The sequence below is a fragment of the Nannobrachium achirus genome (genome assembly GCF_963921795.1).
Source record: "Nannobrachium achirus genome assembly, chromosome: 4".
Lineage (NCBI taxonomy): Eukaryota > Metazoa > Chordata > Actinopteri > Myctophiformes > Myctophidae > Nannobrachium > Nannobrachium achirus.
The window spans coordinates 39,378,401-39,400,129 of NC_137813.1; the positions used below are offsets into that span (position 1 = coordinate 39,378,401).

At 44.8% G+C, this 21,729-nt stretch overlaps 1 protein-coding gene across 1 annotated transcript in view; it reads right to left on the minus strand.

The window, feature by feature from the left end:
• Positions 1-3,379: 3,379 nt before the first annotated feature.
• The window catches only part of vat1 (vesicle amine transport 1), a 31,516-nt gene continuing 13,166 nt past the window's right edge, over positions 3,380-21,729 (minus strand). The window contains exons 3-6 of the mRNA XM_080723916.1: positions 14,754-14,924; positions 9,415-9,504; positions 7,513-7,754; positions 3,380-3,670 (exon numbers count right to left, since the gene is read on the minus strand). Coding sequence (XP_080580042.1) covers positions 3,410-3,670; positions 7,513-7,754; positions 9,415-9,504; positions 14,754-14,924 — 764 coding nt within the window. The 3' untranslated portion in view covers positions 3,380-3,409. The remainder of the gene's footprint in view (positions 3,671-7,512; positions 7,755-9,414; positions 9,505-14,753; positions 14,925-21,729) is intronic.

The window sequence follows — 21,729 nt, forward strand, 5'->3', positions numbered from 1 at the left end:
ATTCTTATTTTTTTTTCTCCTTTTTTCTTCATAGTTTTATGCAGTGTTTATATTCAACGCAATGACAGAGGAATACATACAGTATAATTTGGCACAAATGGCTTGGACAACATAAAGACAAGAGTCATCACGTTTCAAAGGAATGCATCTTAACAGGTCCCCAAAAGAGTAATGAACTTTGAACTTTAAACCCTTGGATAACAAAACAAAAGAAATGAAGAAAAAAACAACAACAAAAACAAAAAACTACAAAAGGCAACATAAAATAAGATAAACATTAAGTAAAACATCCTTTTACTGAAGCATGTTTCTCACATGGCACTCGGAACAGAAGCACCGTCCGCAGGTACACAAAGGGAGCCCAGCAGATTAGAACAGAACACTACCAGAGGCTGACAGAACAGTCACTCCCCACACCAGCGTGGTAGTCACACTCCAGCCCTGCGTAGCATCAGAACCCACTTCCACGTTTTACTCATCCCAGTCAAGGATGGACAAGCACTTTGATTTCAGCTGCCACCCAGGAGAACTTGGCCAGGGCAGATGCTGCCAAAGCAGAAAATGAGTGGACCTTTGAGGTCTTTTGTGTGTCTGTGTGTCACCTGCGCTTTCTTGAAAGGTGTTGTTGAGAGACAGGCTGAAAACCCGGTGGGGTGGTGGGGAGGGTCAAAGCCTGCTGGACTGGAGTGAGACTGTCATGCTTATAAGTGCATTTTTGCTTAATTTATAAGACGTACGACGGTGTCATTTGCCGGAAATAGCAGATCTACAAGCTTGTGAGCTTGTAGATCTGCTATTTTTGGCGAGAGACACCGTCGTATGACAAAGTATAAATCAGGCTTTAAGATCAGCGAGCAGAGTGCAAAATACCAATACCAACTGTCCTCATGACACAGGCCTCTTGTCAGCCAAGGAGCAACAAAGATCCAATAATGGTGAAGGGTTTGGGCCAGCGCTACGTCATGTTGTAGCAGAGTATTGTGATGGAAAATATTGTAGGGGGGGGGGGGGGTCTTTTTCTTTTTTTAAATCTGACACGACCTGAGGACGCACACATCTTCACACACAATGACACACCACACACACAACACATGAGGGAGGCCACTCATGCTAACACAACAACTCTTTTTTTTTTTATAAAGTCACTAGTCACCATCTGAGTCTCAACAGTAAAGCCAGACTCTCAGACAGACGGGCAGGGAGATAAATGGAAAGAAGTGTAAAATGACGCCCTCCCAGTAACAGATTTACAGTCCACCCATGGGGATTTGTGGGAAGACTTCTGGCCCAGCCCAAAGGATTATACTCAATAGACCTCTGGCATGATAGCAGTCAGACAGGATTCAGATTGTGGGATATTGGCCATTAGGGGGAGTGGTGTACCCTTTTGCTGGAGCCAGCAATAATAGCAACAGGCCACCATTTGGTGCTTCAGACAAGTAGTCAATAAATTGAAATTTCAGGATCATAATAAAAAGGAAAGAAAAAGCTGGAGAAATGCTGGATCTTATCCTAAACAAACCTCTCCACTTCAGTGTAAAATGTATTAGGAATTTCAAAGCCAATGTCTCCAAAGTCATAATAGATGTTGTGTAATGCCGGACTACAGCACCAACTGTTGGCAAACAGAGAGTTGGGGAGGTAGAGAAAAGAGGGAGAAACAGAGAGAGAGAGTGGGAGAAACAGACCACAGTGCCATCTCTGATGAGCCTGCCGCCTGTTGCTATGCCGACCATAGAGAGGGAGATCGGGAGAGGGAGGGAGGGAGAGGGAGACAGAGAGTGGGCAGAGTGGAGAGGCTAAGTATGTACGCCAGCTTGAATTTAATTCTCCTCTCCCAGGTCAAGGCGAACGACAGGCGAACGGTCACTGTGAATGGAGCGGAATGTCACAGAATGCCGAGGGAGGACGAGTGCCTGATCTCAAGGCAAAGGAGTGGTGTTCACATCCCTTTTGCTCATTTCAGATACTTTAGTATCTCTACGTCATGACAGTGCCTCTTTCATAACATTCATTGTGTGTGTGAGTGTGTGTGTGTGTGTGTGTGTGTGTGTGTGTGTGTGTGTGTGTGTGTGTGTGTGTGTGTGTGTGTGGCCTCTTTGAACAGAAACAAATTCTCCCTTAATTGGCACTGTAAACTTCTTGCCAACAGTTGGTCAGCTAGAAAAATCTGTAACTATGAAGCTAGGCAATGAGTTCCCTCTCCCTATTCAATACTGGATAGAAAGGCTCATTAGGAGGGAATTTCATATTCAAACTAGTGCAAAATCGCCGGCTTCTATGTGCTATGCTAACGTGTTGGAAATGTTGCTGTCACATCGAAAGATTCCGTGAAAGAATATATCTGTTTAGGTTTCAGCTTTCAATGCATATTCTGTATCCAAATGATACTTTTGATATGTGAGATCTATATCGATCTGGTGTTGTCCGATCTATACGGATCCTGTGTCGTTATTTCTACTGTGGGTGAGGCTAAACGTCACGTGCATCTCTGACTCATCCTTAGTGATATAACTAAGCATTGGACCTTGAAAGAGAATGTGTGGGTGTGGTCCTTCATTGATCTGCCTGTCCGTCCATCCATCTGTCTGGTCTACGGGTCTGGACCATAAGGAATGCAGGATGGGGGGGACTCAGTAGAGTGAGTGGAAGGGAGAAGGTGGGCAAAATGGAAGTCAGAGCAGAACAATTTAGCACAGTGGGAATGGAGATAAAGAGAGGCATGGGGTGGGGTGGGGGGCGGTAGGTTAGGGGTTTGGAGCGTTGGGAGGCACAGGGGCACCGCGTGAGCTGGAGTGGGAGTGGGTATTATGGTCGTCAAGGAAACAGCAATCTGCCCCAGGCCTGGACAGTACCCATAATAGCTCTCCGACTGCGAGTCTCACTCAATAAGCAAACCTTTTAGACAAAAGGTCAGCATAGTGGTTATTTTCTTCTTACTAATGAGGCAAGAAGTGGCGTTGGGAACCTCAGTTAATGTGCACTAGGTGTAGGTGGGATAAAAGTGAGTGAATTGAGGGTGTGTGGAATAAAAACAAGGGATGAAAGGGATGGAGTTCGCGGGTGGACCCAGGCCTGAGTCATCAATCACTGCTGCAGTAGAACTAGTGGACTGAAGGGAAGGTGGGAGGAGAGGTTGCCGAGAGGTGAATTAAATGATGGATAGATCGCTGTTTGATAACGCGAGAAACTCCGCCCCCCGTTAACTCTTTCTCACCCTCCCTCACCTTCCTGCTCCCCAACCACTGCACCCCTCCTCTCTCTCTGCTCCCTCATCCCAGCCCCTTCCATCACCCCAACCCCCCAACCCCCACACACACACACACACACACATTACCCCCCCCACCCCTCCCGCTCCCAGGACATATGCTCCCCACTGGTCTGCTTGACTTGATCCGTTCCTCCCCGCTCACTTCTCCTCTTTCTTGGCTTCCTCCTTCTTCTCCTCTTCCTTCTTGGGCTCCTCCTTCTTTTTGTCGTCCTTCTTCTCCTCCTTCTTGGCGTCATCCTTCTTCTTGTCGTCCTTCTTCTTGTCATCCTTCTTCTTCTCCTCTTTCTTGTCCTCCTTCTTGGGCTCCTCCTTCTTCTCCTCCTCGGGCATGGGGTCCGTGATGAGGACCACCTTTCCGATGTTGCTTCTCTCCTGCATCTTCCGCATGGCGTCGCCCACCTGTGGCAAAGTCGGAGGGAGGAAACATGAGATTACATACAGTAAAGTAAAGTGGTGCTGAACCATTGTAGAGTTGGGTTGGATTAGCTACCTTGGCATGATATAAGACACACATCGTTTTATCTTTTGCTTCTGTACTGTACTTTGTGATCGAGTAACCAGAATATCAATTCCATTCACTCTTGTTTGGTGACTGTCAAAATAAGACTTGTTAATGGGAAGTAACAAAGCTGATTCGGCCAATATAGTACAGTACATTAAAAGGCAAATCTTGGTTTGGGAATTTGGGAAAGTCAAATGGGTAGATTCATGTTTTGTTACACTTGATGGAAGTTCTCCAACACAGTGTTTCCCAACCTCTTTTCTCCCAGGGCACACTTTTCATAGCCAAAAGATCCCAGGGCACACCTAGAATATACAGTGTGTGTGTGTGTGTGTGTGTGTGTGTGTGTGTGTGTGTGTGTGTGTGTGTGTGTGTGTGTGTGTGTGTGTGTGTGTGTGTGGCTATTTTCAAAATGTTTGCCTCCATCTTATATTATTTTACAATTTGATCAATGTTTTACCAGTTTTTACATAGTTTTTGATTACTTTTGATGTAATGGTCTTTTTTCTTTTCTTTCTTGAGGTATTAAAAATATTTTAAAAGTCCTTAAATTATGACTTCAATGTCAAATATCAAAGGAAACACCAAAGCATCTCAAAGGGCACACCAAAGGTCCGCAGCACAGTGGTTGAGAACCACTGCTCTAACGCAACAAAAATCGATAGGTTGGCAATATCAGTGAAACACGAGCACCACCACCATCAGTAGGCAAAACAGATGGAAACAAATGACATACTAGGACAGGTTTTTGTATATTGGCAGAATCTGTTGGACTAGTTTCACCTTGCAATAAGAGTGAAATGAATGGCTACTTCCCGTTCCTCACAGATAAGGCATGTACTGAACACAATCAATAGTATATGGACAAAGACGTGTATGTATATCATGGCCAGGTAGCTATACAATCCAAGATTCTTCCAAAATACATCACTTTGAATAAAGTGAGGTGAGGATGTGGCTGCTGAGAGAAGAGCTCAAATTCATCTGTCAGTGATAAATTATCCATTTACAGAGCAATGTACTAGTAGCCGGTTTATGATCTGCCAACGTATGTTTGAGGTGATAAATAAAAACGCTGGCATCCTTTAATTCTATCCCTCCCACAGTAACTGTAAATGAAGTTGATGCCAGGCACTGCCAACATAAATTGTCTGGGCTTCTTCTACTCCCTAAAAACTCACTTTATTTATATACCGTACATCATGCTATGAATGGGATAACACAGAGAGAAAGAATGAGCCTATCCCGTTCAAACTGAAAAGAAGAGCCTGGTCCAGGAAAGGCTCATACTTATGCTCACCTGGCTAGTACTGTATAATCATCACATGAAAACTGCTAAAAATCAGATATGTTTAACATTTGTAAATCTCGTGTAACCATATATTTACATAACGCAGTAGCAATGTTTATTGAAATCTCAGGGAAATACCGCAAGAACACACTGGCTATTTGGTAGTGCCATGTCACATCGTTATTGACTGGCTTGTTGAGTCACAGGTTAGACCTCGGAATGGCGACAGCCCCTGGTTTAATGATTGATCGATCCACTGGGCCACACTGGCAGTCCGTCACAGTGACACAGGAGGATCACCGCCCATCTAACCCAACCCTCCTGTAGTCTCTCCCTGTGTCCATCGTTTGCTCTCCTTCATCCCACTTTCCTCTCCCTCCTTCTCCTATCCCACCATCCCCGCCTGCCTGCGCAGGCAGGCAGACCACCTAACAACCAATGCCACGGCAACGGAGGGCCATCTCCTAGCAACGCAAAGCCTTGCCGAAGCCCAGCCCAACTGAGACGCACACAGACACATGGGCAGAGGGGGTGGGAGTTCACAAGGGGGAAGGATGGGTGGGAACTGGTGTCTTTTGGATGGCGAGAATGTCCTAGTAAATGAAGGGAACAAGAAAAGGGTGTAGGTGAGCTTTGTTACAGAAGAGCGTGATGGGCGAATCTGTGAACACTTGAATGTGAAAGGAAATCACACTATATCCATTTAATGAATCACTTGAATTGCTCTGCCCACTTACCCCACTTCTGTGTGCTACTGCCTACAGTATATCTCAGTCTCTCAGACGTCTTTACTATGGAGATAACCTCATGTGAGGCAGACTATCGGCATACATTAATCTGGAAAGGGTAAATGCACACGATAGGGATGGAGATTGACCTAACAGATACCACTTATCAGTGATCATGCCTTATTCAAAAGATGTTCTCCACACATGTTCATTGATTAACGGACACGGAGAATGACAGGATAGGTTGAAGGAGGCTTGTTCAAGAGTGTGGCATTTACATTATGCCTCAAGGCGATCAATATTATCTTACTAATTAAGTTTCAGCCGCATTGTTTGTCCTTTTTAAAAATGCAAGAACAACCACAAGAGATCATACGAACAATGTCATAAAAATAATACCCAGTATATACACTTACTCTATTTCTCTTACAAAACTTTATACTAAATGACTGTGCTATCTTCTCCTTTTCATCCCTCTGTATTCTCATGCTTTGCCTTTCTCATACATCAGGGCCCCTCCCTAAGACTGATGCACACGCAGACTATGGGAGGTCACCATAGCAACAAGAAAGAAAAAGAGAAAAAGATACACTGAGAGGAAGGAAATGAGATTTGGGGAGTAGAGTACATAGAAATAAAGAGAAAAAGAGAGACAGAGAGAGAGAGAGAGAGAGAGAATATCCTAAACACAGAGAGTGATCTAAAGAGCCGGATGTAAAGACAGAAAGTGTCATCTGACACTCTTTCTCTGCCACTCTCTCTGCCTTTACATGCCCACTGTCCTTGGAGGACAGTGGCTACTTCTTTCAGGCCGGAACACTGACCGGTCTTGGCTTTGATACTGTAGCTGAAGACTTGGGCCTGGCACCACTGACTCCACATGCCGTCTCTATTACTATCTGTCAACAGTGTTCATTTTCCCTCAACAGTCTAATTCTGTCCAGAGTTGGGTTGAAGGGCGACAGTGATTCCATTCGACACGTGCTGCCTGGTGACTGAATATGTGTATGGCCACGCCCATGTCATGTGCGACCCAGTTGGTTTTGTAAACTTTTGGGGACATTGCATTGACTTATTAATTAATAATTATAATATTAGTGTGGTTGAACCACACTATTGTTCTAGTGCATCATTTTTCCTGGATCAACTTTTAGCCAATCAGGAAGCAGCATTCTCGTTGACCATTATAGAGTAATTCCAATGAGTTCAATAGGGGAGTCAGTGGTGCCAACGTGAGGATCGGTCGAGCTTCACATGATCCATCCAGACAATAAATTGGCAGCCACACTTGCAACTTCCAATTGCATCTTCTAGTTCATTACTTGCACCAGCAGAGCGTGCAAGTACTGCGTTCGGCTGCATAGGGTAGATAGGTAGGTGGCTGTGTGTGTTCAAGCCTGTAGCCCAATCAGGGACCAGCATTTCTGACGTTGTCATCGTTAACAGCCAATGAGGGACCAGCATTCCTGGTGATGCCAGTGGTAATGCCAGCTGGCTACAAGGCGCAAGTTGGCACCTCGAGTTCTAGTTCTAGTTCCACATTGCCCTATCCTAACCTTTACCCTAACCCAGCCACAGAAGAAGCGTCACAGGCCCAACCATAACACAGTGAATATAATCTGCATATGAAACTGCAATATAATCAGATTTAAAATGTGACATGCTGTCCACACACCCACACACACACACACAGTATATACAGTACATTATAAGCACACACCTGCTCAAGATGCCAGGTTGAGTCAATGCGGGGTTTGACTTTTCCCTGACTATACAGGTCCAGGACGACGCTCATGGCCTGACTGATGAGCTCCGTCTCCCCATCCAGGTACCCGAGGTGGAAGCCACACACTGACTTGTTCCCCTGGATCAGGCTGAGTGTGTGGATGGAGAACTGGTGGTACCAGGTCTTAGCCACTGCCAACAGGTTCTTCTTCTGGCCCGCCAGCATGTTGGCTGCACCTGACATAGGTGGGAGAGAAAGGGTTACATAGGGCAAGGCAGAGAGAGAGAGAGAGAGAGAGAGAGAGAGAAAGACAGACAGACTTAAGGGGATTGCACACGGTACGCGGTCACCGCCTGCTAGTAATTCATTTTCAATGAGAGGCGGGCGGCTATTTCGTCCGCGCAGCGAAGTTTAGAGGCGGCGAGGCGAGCGGGCGCAGTCCCGTGAAAATCCCCGCGAGCGTGCTCGTTTGTGCATGCGTACGCGGGCGGTGAGAGATGGATTGTGTTCATCTTTGTGAAATACCGCGCAACGTTTACTCAAAGAGCGAGTGTGTTAGTGTATCACCGCGGCGCGGTCCTCGCAGATCCAAGCGGGAGCCCCGGCGGCAACCGCTGTCCGTCTGTAGAGCGCCATACACTGAAAGAGAGGTGTGTGTGAGTGTGTGTGAAGTGAAGAAGAGGGGGGCTGTTTATTCTCAAACTGAGGGGCAGCCTGTGTAATTGATTCACGGATGAAGCATTGTTTTGTAGTCTGGACCGGTTCATTTACTGAGATATTATCTACCCCAGCTCTCTTTTCCGGCTTTTGTTGTTTTACGCCAACATTCTGACTAGCCAACTGATTCTTTTCCATTCTCGCCCAAGCTTTAACTTCCACATCTATCTAATCTGTGCTCTCAGTTGTGGTTGAAGAGTGCTCTTGCTGGCATGGCATAATAGCTACAGAGGCACCCCATATGACAAAGCTTTCACTTCTCATGGGAGGTTTTCATGACAGCTCACATCCCCTTTACTATTGCTCTGCCTGTTGTGAAATCCAGAAACCCACGTTGGCACTTAATCTCTCACTGTCCTCACACCCCCTAAGTCTCAGCCCTACTGTGCTCTCAAAGGCCCCCAACAGTATCACTCTCTCTCTCTCTCTCTCTCTCTCTCTCTTTCCATCTCTCTACTGCAGAGGGACACAGGGACACAAGTGTGCTCTGAAAGAGGGGAGGGGTGCTGGAGAAGGACCCAGTCTGCTACATTCAGACACATTCCAGGTTCCGTGTGGATAGAACGCCCATTGTTCCAACCACGCATACTTCTGATAAGCTGGATGACAAGCAGCCGGCAAAGAGGGATGTGGAGAGCAGAGGACTTGCGGGCAGGGAGAGCAGAGAGCTAGCGATGGAGGGATGGAACGGAGGGAGGGATGTACTGTAGCGTTGCGAGGGTGAATAGATGAGGACGGGCAGGAGGGGGGAGAGGACACCATGCTGGGTAGTGGGATCGTTTTCTTTTTTTTTATGACATGCAAAGTAAAGGCCCTGTTCTCCATGGATGCCGACGCTGCCCACTGTTGCATGCACGCTGGTCGGCGATTGGCATCGTCACAGAGAGAGTGTATGGGCCTTCCCACGCACAACACAGAGCACGTTTGAGGACATGGGCCTCAACAGAGAGGCCAGCAACCGGGTGCACGCTGCCCACTTGGAAGAAGCTCATTTGGTAGCTAGCATGGGAACCCGTGGGCGTTTTGTCCAGTTTATCAATTTGCTTTTCATTTAGCTAACACGGTCATATTACACCCCCCCCCCCCCCCCCTCCCCTCCATACTAACAATCTGGATTTTGTGTGTACCACATAGTCATAGACAGTTACCCATCACAACAACAGATATTTATTTTCTTACCGTAGGTGATAAGCTTGCCCATAGGTTTGAGCAGATTGTAGGCCTTATGAGTGTCTGAGCCTCCCAGAGGGTCCAATACTATGTCCAAACCTAGGGAGGAAAGAAGAACAAGAAGTAGAAGATTTATCAGTGTGTGTCAAATGGAGGAGGAGATATAGGAGAGAGGAGGATGGCATTTTTCATGTGAATTATAAGACGAGGGGGATCAAATGTTTCTCTGTAGAGTTTTGTTTTTCTTGAGAGAAAATAACTAACCAATCTCTGGACAGAGAGCTATGGCAGCCTAACTGTAAGGGGTTCTCTGTGGCTTATTAATGTCTAGCCACGTCGGCTCAGACTGTAATGAATGATGCTTCTTTCTGTCCGGAGGGGCTTCTTAAAGCAGGCTGGCCACTCCTTGTTCCGTTAAACCCCTGGTTCTATTGATTCTAGCATGGCTCACAGCAGGGTTCTGCTCCGACCACACCACACAAGCACTGACAGACAGACAAGAGACAGAGGCACAGATAGAGAGCAGAGCTTCATTGATCCAGACAGCTAATTAGATGGGTTCTGTCTATCAGTCTGTCAGCTCTCTCTTTCTCCCCGTCTCTCTCTGCTTCAGAGGAGAGGTGTTGGGCGGGGGACTTCAAAACGAGCTAGTAGTGTAATATAACATTCTCCACTCCACTGCTAGGAACACAGCATTAGGTGAGCGGCAATTGGAGGGCTGTGTCATTTCTAGTATTCGGTGCTATTTGTCTTCCCATGATATAATACAGCATATCTATATGCCGTCTCTATAAAATAAGCAAAAAGCTTTTCTTAGACTGTTAAAGGTTCTACACCATAGAAAAAATAAATACAAAAAATACTCAGGGTGAATTCAATATAAAATAATCACTTTGGTTTTAGTAGAAGTAAGCTAAATGCCATGTCCCAGCTCACATTTACTCAGCTTCAGTTCAAATATAAGTAATACAATTCAAACAAAAAATAAAATGATATAGTATGTATTCTAATGTTTCTTACCAAATGTTATTAATTGTGATCAATGTTTTTTTTATGTTTCAAATCTTTAAATCAATGTGTGTGTCTCAGTTGACTGTCCCCCCGTTACGCTGATGCAAAGCTAGCTCTGGTCCATCGCGTCACCTCCCGGTGACGCTCTGACAGACCCGTCGGCAAATGAATAGACCGCGTTTTCTCAGCCCCTCCCAGCGCTCAACTTCAGTCAAAATAAACAAAACTACTTCACTACTCACCAAACCAAAGGTGGTTTCAAACCAAAGGTGGTTTTGCGTTGTTGAAAGTCTATTCTCCACGGTGGTGAACCCCTCAGCACCCCACCCAATCTGAAAAATACACTATTTTTGGCATGAAATAAAGTGCATCCAACTCGACCACCGCTTATTTCCGGGTTGTGAACCATTGTATCTGCGGTGGCCGCTGGGGGGCTCGAGGTGGGTGCGTTTTATTTCATGACAAAAATAAGAGTAGGTGGGGTGCTGAGGGGCTCAACACCGCAGAGAATAGACTTTCAACAACGCAAAACTACCTTTGGTTTGGTGAGTAGTGAAGTAGTTTGTTTATTTTGACTGAAGTTGAGCGCTCGTAGGGGCTGAGAAAACGCGGTCTATTCATTTGCCGACGGGTCTGTCAGAGCGTCACCGGGAGGTGACGCGATGGACCAGAGCTAATGCAAAGCCACCTGTAAATGTCCCCTGGCCTGACTAATTCCTCGAGCCACATGACTTCAGAAAGTAGCATATATTTTTGATAGGAAACCATATACCTGAAGAAGTATCAGTAGCATGGTTTAATTTGCCTTTTTATCAATGTTTTAGGTTACATTACTGTTGTGGTCAAACAAAACAGCATCGCAGAACACCGTAGTACAATTAGAAACAATGTTATCACTAGCCCTGTGGCTGTTCATTTCTCTAAAGCAGGACACAATGTCTCTATGTGCTTAGATACACAGGTATCGAATCAATACAACTTCCACGCAGAGGGGGAAACATTAATAATATGCTGTTAAAAAGGGAACTTTTTTGGATACACACATTGCAGACTCTAGCTCCTAAGGGCCTTAATGAGGACTATGATATTAGACCCTTCCTGTAGGGTATCTCTGCTACCTATATTTTGGGCACTGACAGACAAATTGTTTGTGTGTATTGTTGTCTGTATCAGATGTTGATATACATTTGGTATTTATTATTTTTCTTTTTCAATTGAGGTACTGCCCTGGTTGTTTCTCTCCTCTTATAACAGTCTCTCCTCTGTTGATATATCAAGGTGTTTTTGTCCCATGTTTACTTATCTCTACAATAGACAAGAGGCGCCTCTTTTAGGTAGCATTATGATGGCTTAAGGAACAGAATTGATTGTGTATATATGTATATAATGTATACTATGTATGAGATACAAATACAGACATGTAATATGTATTGGTGACATTGAACATGTGACACTGATTGGTCTATGGCCCACGGGTGTGGGATGACACACTGACTATAAATGCATGTCTAACTGCTATTGTGAAGGTCTGATGAAGAGCCGCTAGGCTCGAAACGTTACCACAAGTAAACTTAATGTTTGGGAGCATAAATTGGTGTGCAGACTTTTATTTTTCTACTTGTCAAGCAAAACATTCCCACCCTGTTTAAATAAAGGAAATTGTAACATTTTCACAATTCTGAAAATGTGGTTGATAAATATATAAAAATCTTACTCAGTGTTCCCAATGTGCTTCCATATTCTTCATTACATGAGTAATAAAATAAAAACGCATAAAATGTCCCCCTGTTACACCTGTAACAGGGGGGACATTTGTCCCATTCATGTGCGATGCATTTGGTCAAAGAATTTAGGAAACAATTAATTAAGATGGGATGATATATTTTTCTGGCAGCTGAACATGCCATCCTTCAGAAAATAATCTTAAAATCCTTTTTTTTAAGGTTTCTAGGCTGAAATGGCATCGAATACTAGGAATGACCCAAATATATGAATGCCGAGTGTAGTTTGCTGTGAACTATGTCAAGAATAGGAACTAAATGCATGGGGGGGATCATCAATTTATTTTTTGATAATGAGAGCTTATAGGTCTTGAGCAGTGGTTCTCAACCTTTTTACACCAAGTACCACCTCAGGAAATATGTGTCTCTCCAAGTACCACCATAATAACTGATGTTAAAATACAGATGCGTAGACCTACCCCATCCTATTCAGCTATGCACAGTTTACACTGGAGGCACAGTTATTATATTACATTTTTCCCATTTTCCCCAAAAAATATTACAAATAAATGAAAAAAGTTATCGAATAAACAAAGCCAGCTCACGTATTAGGAGGGCCGTATGAGTCACCAGAAAAAAAATACTTTTATTTTTGATGAATCTTGAGGGACAGCGAGTGCATTTTCCGGCAGCGGCACCTGCCGCGGCATTGCCAGAAGTGCCGACAACAGCCGCGGCAATGATTCCTTTGCCGCGGCAATTATACCTAATCCGTGGCATAGCCGGACAGAGCGGCAGTCGGCCGGCATGGAGCTTGCGTCTGCCACTGTTGCGGAACCTATCCCACCCCCCACGATGACCACCAGTGGACCAGCTTGTCACATCACGCTTGCTTGCTCTCTGCCGAGGACCACCGGGGACCACCGACACTGCCGGAGGCGCCGGGGACCACCGGCACCGCCGCTTCTGCCGGCAGGTGCCGGCACCAGCCGTATCCGCCGGCAGGTGCCGGCACCAGCCGTATCTGCCGGCACCTGCCGGCATCTGCCGGATGTGCCGGCACCTGCCGGATCTGCCGGTACCTGCCGGCATCTGCCGGATCTGCCGGCATCTGCCGGTACCTGCCGGCACCTGCCGGTACCTGCCGGCATCTGCCGGATCCACCGGCACCTGCCGGTACCTGCCGCATCTGCCGGTACCTGCCGGGTCTGCCGGTACCTGCCGGATCTGCCTACATTATTTATGTTCGGTGGTCCGGTGGTCGTGGACAGGCTGATCCACTCGTCCACAAGCTGGTCCACTGGTGGGGGTGGGGTGGGGGGGGGGGGGGGTGGGTTCAACAACAGCGGCAGACGCCTCCGCAACAGCGGCAGATGCAACGGATTAAGAATAATTGCTGCGGCATAGGAATCATTGCCGCGGCATAGGAATCATTGCCGTGGCTGTTGCCGGCATCTTCTGGCAGTGCCGCGGCAGGTGCCGGTGCCGGAAAGTGTATTGGCTCCTTCTGTGAATCTTTCATCGTTAAAATGGAATTTGAAGTTACAATGGGTTTGTATAGGAATGGGCCCTCGATGGGGAGTGTCTGATAAAATTAATATCAAATATCTAAATATTGAATCACGCAAATTAAAATCTGTCCAGGGTGTTCACAAAAGCCTTTTTTGAAAGTGGAATCCCTTTAAATTCCGTCAGTCACGCTGCATCTCACTCACATGGGTGTGAGGCACGTCGCTGTTTGCCTGGACCCGCCTGTTGTATAACACGCAGTTTAACACGTCGCTGATTGTCAGCTGTGGCGATCCTCGCGCGGTTGTGGAACACGCAGTCTGTGTGTGTCTGTGTGCGCTGCCATCAGCTGTGGCGATCCTCTCTCAGTTGTAGAACACACGGTCTGTATGTGTCTCTCTGTGTGTGTGCGTTGCCAGATTAATAGTTTAACTCCTGCTGTGCCCCGTTTAGAGGCTCTGTTATTTCAGCACGACCTGATGGTTGCTTCTCGCCCTTGGGGCATCTTACTTGTAAGTACAGTACATGTGTCAATAGAAAATCTAGAAACCTGAAAACTTCATTTGAATGGCCTGATACTGCGTTGTGCATGAGGCTGTGTAACAAAAATAGTGGAACTAAAAGCTCACATGTCGTGCTGCGACACTATTGTGAGCTTGTAGATCTGCCACTTGCGGTCCACAACAAGGGTACACAACGTGGTATAAACACATCTTTACCAATTAATTTCCAAAACTTTTCCAAAACGTTTCCAGAATATTTAACCCGATTTCCAGGACTATATAACAATAATTCAGCTCAATAATGAGTCGCTTACTCCTATGCGCAATGCCCAAAGACAGGTAGTGTATGCCAGTGGTTCTCAACCTTTTCAGGCCGTGACCCCCGAAATAATCATATTTGAACTGGGGACCCCCCACCCTGACGAGCACTAACAGTTGAGGAAAGGTATTAACAAAATCAATAACCAAAGACAATGCATAGCTATTTATTCCAGGACTTTCCAGGACCCTTGATCAATTCCAAAACTTTTCCAGTACTGGAAATATATTTCAAAATATTTCCAGGAATGTCATGACCGTGGGAACCCTTCATAAAGTGTCTCACCTTTGGGACTGATCTTGCGGACCTCTTCGACATAGTCCTTGGTGCGGTAGTCGATTGGGTGCGTTACTCCACTCCCGCTGATGGCCTCGTGCTTACTGGCGGACGCCGTGCCAAACACAGTCACATCCTTCACCGTCTGACACAGCTGGGTGGCTGCGGTGCCCACACCACCTGTGGAAAAAGGGGAGGCAGGTTTAACCCATTTAGGCCTAGAATTAGAAGGATTCAAAAGACACTTATAGAATCGGGTCAAAATTCTAATGTTCACGACTTTTCAAAAATAGCAGATCTACGAGCTCGCAGCGCTGTGAGCTTGTATATCTGCTATTTTTCAATAGTTAAAGCATAAAATAATGATACACAAAATGTGTACCCGTTCTAAATGGGTTAATGTATACCTGATTGATTGTAAAACCCTATGTACTGTATTTAAAAGTCAGCAGATGAATACGATCGAAACGCAGCAATTGCCCAAACTGGATTAGGGAGAGAGGAATTTATGCCTCTCAATCTTTAGTCATAGAAATGGTCACTCAGGAGACACCCGAGTAGAAATGATACTCGGCATACGGGGAACACTTGCCAAAGGCACCCCAAAATTAGATTATTAACAAGTATTTTCTAAAGCAGAAAAATGTAATTTGCATTATTTATTGTCCCAGGCAGGGCTTAGTCAATAACAGCATGGCTGTGCAGGGCTCAGGGGTAAGTAAGAGCATTAAACACAATCACATTACCTCTGCAGCCCTGGGGAGAATAGACAGACACCCACACACAGATGTACACACTGACATCCAACTCTGGAGAAACTGGCCATTGTGCATCGAATGACACTACCTCGGGTTTTATTCAAGACAACCTGCCTAAAATTCCACAAGAGATATTTGACTCAGCTAAGGTTTTTGTTTGCTAGTGAAGGCGAGATGGACGTCAATTGTCTCCATAAATTACAGACGTATAACTGCTCATAACAGTGCCACTGGAAATAAAAACTGATGCCGAATCAGCAATGTATTGTGCAAGATGACCTTTGAAGGCAAAGTGTTCTGAGAATATGTTCTTCCTGAGCTGTTTTGGATATCTGCGTTCGCATTGACTGTATTTGAACATGTGTGGCAAATGTCTGAGCCAGTGTTTGTTAAGGCAGCCACAGCAAGGAGTAATAGGTTACTGATAAGCAGGGGTCTGTTTGAGATGGAAGCTAGCTGACTTGAGGACTAGAACTGAAAGGCGTCCATAAAGGTCATTCATGCCTCACCAAATAAAGGGCACATCTTATCTGATGCCAGAGAGAATAAAGCAACACAAATGGAGCACTCACAGCATGTGCATTTAAATGAGATCCATTCTTAATGGCATAACTGAGCTGCTGAACTGTAGCACTCGCCACTCACCATGATTTTGTCAAGTCGTGATCTACTGGCTTGGTTGTGGAAGTATGCACACACTCCTACTCTCCCAAGTTCATGCATACAAACACTACGATCCAGTTGGGCAGTGACTCACACTCACGTATGTTCACATGAGTCGATACGTGGACTGTTTGAGTAGTCTTGCATAAAGGTAACCAAGATGACATATCTTTCCATTCAATTCAATTACCATTAATTTTTTACCAAGAAAAATGGTCTGTCCACTCTCTGCAGATTTCGAAAAATTGATAACACACACTGTCAATAGTTCAACTTGGTACCCTAGTGGATTCTTGCAGCATGCAGGTCAGGATAAAGTGCAATGTTGGTGTTCTTTTTAATGTCAATCCCATTTTTAGAGCTTGAGTGTGTGATTCTGCCTAAACAAGAACAGTTAACTTTGTCTGAAGACCCACAAGGCAACACAACTACCACACAGTAAAATCAGTGTACAAATGATAGAAATAATGTTTAAAACAACAAGTAAAAAGAGATCAAATTAGTGCAAAGTCAAGGTGAGGTCACTGGAAAGAACTGCTCGAGTCAAGAATGTTTATCTTTTGGGGTCAAGATCTAGCCAAAATGGTTAAAGACAGGATGGCAATCTTGATTCCAAGCCCTGGTTTGAGAGGACTATAAGTTTAAGAGCACTGAATAGACACCTCCACTATAAATGTATGATTTATACCTAGTGGTGTGACTGTCACACACCTCCTCACAACTTTGTGTAACTCAGGTGTCAGACTACAGTATTAGTTACTTTGTTGTACAGCCATGTCAATCACGCAAAGAAATTTATTTTTCACTATTATCTGGTATTCCTGGTGAGCGATGCGGAGCGATGCTACAAAGGCATAAATTAGGCTTTACTCTGCTCTTCTTTGCTGATGGAAAAAGTAAGACGTGAAGAAATAACGAGATCGAGGCTGTTTGCTGTTGTCTGGCAGTGTTGTTGAGCCAGCTTTATAATATCACCATCTCTCTCCTTGTCCTCGGAGAGAAACCAAGTTTGTGTTGCCAAGGAAACGGGGGCCAAACTGCCTGCGATGACTGAGCAAGGGGAACCATTTTGTTTCATTGGCTGCTCCTCCACTGGGCATATAGAAGTCATTCCATGGCACATCATGAGCTTGTTGTCTCCAGGTGATCTTTGACAGACCAGCTACAGCAGGGGTCTTCAACAGGGGGTCCGGGGCCCCTAGGGGGTCCTCAGAGTTACTTTAGGGGGTCCTCCAAATCTTTGTGTGATAGAAACCTTTTTCTCCTTTTTGAGCGGTGGTCACAACGCTCCTATACGTGGCCGTGTGTGTGGGTCTGTCTGTCTGTCTGTCTGTCTGTCTGTCTGTCTGTCTGTCTGTCTGTCTGTCTCCGGGTATGTAGCCTGCAGTAACCTTTTCTGACCACACATGTTAAGGGAGGGGCGCTGTTGTTCAGGATAGGCCAGGCATAGGCCAGGCACACTCACACACAAACACACACAGGGGGCACACACACACAGGGGACACACACACAGGGGACACACACACACAGGGGACACACACACACACACACACACACACACACACACACACACACACAACCGCTCAGTTCACATAAGTGTGATTTTTTATATTAACCACGTAAACCCTAGTGTCCTTATTCTGAGAACTTTAGCCAAAAATAGCAGATCAACAAGCTCACAACGCCTCGTAGATCGGCTATTTTTGGCAAAGAGGTTTGGTGTAGAGGGGAAAAAAGAGTAAACCAAGTGCATAGTGAAAGGTCAAGTATTGACAGTTCAAGTGGTTAAATATCTGAAAACACAATTTGACATGAATCCCAAATACACTGATAATTGTGCTGTCAAACAATGAAACTATATGGAATCTCTGAAAAATTGGGGTCCCTGCTTCATCTCTCTCTCAACTAAGGGGTCCTTGGCCTGAAAACATTGAAGACCCCTGAGCTACAGTAATATCAATCTCTTCAAAGCCTCATACAGCCAGCCATCTATGCGTATATGTGCAAAGGCTTGTATACCGGTAGTACAGTATACTATAGTATGTGCACAAGCAGAGAGTGAGTATATCTTCAAATACATATCTGAATAATATCGTCACTGTCGAGTCTGTCGGGCAGAAACCATGTATCTCCAAGTTTCAAATGTGTATGTTTTTAAAGCCCTGCTTCACACAAGACTGTCACACAAAACTAGTTAAAATGGCAGATCTACAAGCAAATATATAAGTATACAAATACTTCTATGTTCTGTATACATGCAACTTATTTGACAAATATAAAAGTGTACTGTATATACTGTATGTGTGAATGTGGTATATGGACTATGGAGGAAAACAAAATGCCATTCAAATTCCAAACAATGCCACACCTGCGTAGTGGTCATTGGCCACATTGTTTTGTCTTTGTTCAAAAGCTCTCTTTTCAGTGCCATACTGAAGGTCATCGCTGTCAGATGGAAACATTGTATGTCCAACAACGTTACTTTTCAGGAAATAGAAAAAAGAACCTGAGGCGCTCGGTGGCGCCGTGGTAAAGTCCCCGCCCACCACCACGGAGGTTGTGGGTTCAAATCCGCTGTGGTGCAACCGTTTTTTTTCGTGAATCTACACCAATACAATTGGCCCGTAGAGTAGTTTAGTCTAGTGTAAAGCAACGTACAGTAATCCAGGGATACTCAAACTTCTGAACCAGTGGGCCACATTACAAAAATGTCAAGGGATAACTTCAAGTCAAGACAAGTGCAATGTGCATTATTGTATGGCTTGGAAATCCATGTATATTCTGTCAGTGACACAATTTGTAATCAAAGTAATTTGCTAACTTTTGCTCTCTTTTTAATACTTCTGTGCAATTAGCATATTCCACACAAACACTAAAACAAACTAATGTACATTTGTCTGCTATTTGTTTGGGTTGATATCTGTCTGCCTGCTATCAAGTGGGATAACATTAAAGATGGCTGAGCACATCTCTCTTTCAATTGCTTCACAATGTTATTCATGACTTGGCCCATATTCAACAGAAATGGCATTTTGCAGAAAATGAACTTAGAAAATAGATACTTATGGCTAAGGAAAATAAAATAAAATCAAACAATCTACTTAAAGTTATACTGTGTAACTTTTTTTATAAAACATATCTTAAAATTGTCCTAACTATTAAATCGCTAAAGTTTTAGAACCCCCACTCTGTTAATTTCAGCTCCCAAAGCCTTTTCTTTATATGTGTTCTACTGAGCCCTGGTGGCCGTGACCGGGGCTGTTTTTCCCGGCAAAATTACGTCATATGCATCATTCTGTACACGTGTCTCCCTACCGGCCAATCAAAGCCCAGATCATACACTGCTGAGCTCTTCAGGAAGTACACTGCAGTGTTTACACTGGGCTAGGAGTCTAGCATGTAACTCCCCAACCGAGGCTCGTAGAGGGACACGAAAGACCTCTATGGATAGGTCTCGGCGAGGCGAGGCGGACGCGGTGGTCTGAATGCCCGGTCCGTGGCGAAAAACGGCCGAAAAAAGCAGACGCGACCGCGGTTTGCTCTACTGCTACTGACCACTAGTTGAGCAACTTACACAGTATAGCTTTAAAATAGATTACCCAGACTGTTTATCTACCAAATGGCTAATGATGCAGTTGTTAAGTAGAGCTACAGTACACCTCTCATTCATTTGATTTCCTACAATGACGTTTTGGGTAATTAGTCAGACAGAGCCACTGGTAAAAAATAATAATAATAATAAAATAAATCGGCGACTTTTGCGCAACTTTGAGGACATTAAGCTGGTGGGCCAGTCAAAATTGCGCCGCGGGCCGGAGTTTGAGTATCACTGCAGTAATCCATCAATTACATATATGTGCATTGTGCTCTAACGTTAGTGTTCACACATTACTGTAAATGCTAACTTATGATCCTCTCATCCTCCTCACATCATTAATCTTCTCAATTAGCTCAGCTGTATTTAGCATACTGAACAAATCTCAAAAGACGCAGCTCCTAGTCCACAGTCTACGTACACTTTTTAATAAAATAAAGAAATAAAATAAACTCTTAAAAGATTATCTTAACAGAAGAGATTAAGCCTTAAAATGGTGTGCTCTTACCCTAGAATGTGGGTTATGAGAGTTGTATCTCCCCAAAGAACGATACTGTACCCTGTCCAAATTTTATCTTCTAGAGATAGTGGGAGAATGAGGACACCTGTCCTGTGCCATGATCCCCTGAGAACCAGCTCCACAATGCTGGCCTTAAGACTGAACCCTGATCACAAGACCAAATAGCTCTGCCAAGTGCCCCTCAACCCTCCCGAACGAACACACGCACACGCACACACACACAAAATAGGGGATCTACAAGCTCACATGTCGTAACAAATATGTGAACAATTCAAATATTAAACCACCATTAATCCATTAATTTAGCATCCAATGATCGGCTTCCTGATTTAACAATATTTGGATTATAGTAAATTTACCCCCATTGATTCCGGATGGGGACTCAAATGCATTTCGGTCCCCATCCGGAATCAATGGGGGTAAATTTATTTTGTAATCAAATTATTGTCTTAGGAATGCGACAAACCCCAAACAATATTATTGAACTCAAGTCTCCATGGCGTGAGTAATCATAGGGGGTGAAAAAAACATTTTGGGGGTGAAGCCGGTGAACTACTCCTTTAACACACCTCCCATGTGCCCCTTCTCCCTATGGCTTTCCCAAGAGATGAGATTCCCAGGGTGACTTGAGGTCATCCCTGAAAACTAACCCCATTCCTTGGGCCATGGAGAAAGTTGCAACTCAACAAGATTCTTGAGACTAATTCCATTTGTTCTCCACCAGATTCAATTGAGTTGTTTACACTGGGAAATTAGGGAATGTCAAAGGCACCAATCTAATCTATTTAGTAAGTCTCTCCGGCGGCCATGCAGGGAGAAAATGACACACACACACAGGGCTCTTGTCTCCCTCACACACATACTCACATTTTGGCACCGGTTGCACTCTTGGCCTGCTTAACATGACTCTTAAGAGAGAAGAGGAATTTTCCCCAAAACACAGTGGAATCTAGCCTGACATTAGGGCCACTGTTGGTGTTCCACACCCTGTGCTCAACAACCAGGGGTGGGTGGGGACAACAGCAATGTTTTTAGATTGTACAAAAAAGCGGAAGGATAACACTTGAACCTCACACCAATAAATCACACACACAATCTCACACACACAATCTCACACACACAATCACACACACACACACACACACACACACACACACACACACACACACGGCCCCCGGCCAACGAATTGTATAGTTCTTTTTTTTAACAAAAAGGAATAAGACCTCACATTGTCTGTGTGGTATTTATTATGCCTCTGCTGTGCCGCGATCTCAGGTGTGGGGTCAGCGGCCACTGGCCACAGGGCTACTGTGCCAACAACACCAGCGAGATTGAATGTTTCATAGCTCCTTGCTCGTTGTCAGTGTGACTTCCCGTGCTTATTTTCAGGTTTCTTCCACCAGTTCTCCTCTTCCTCACCCTATCATTAGGCTGTGGCCGACAAAGTAT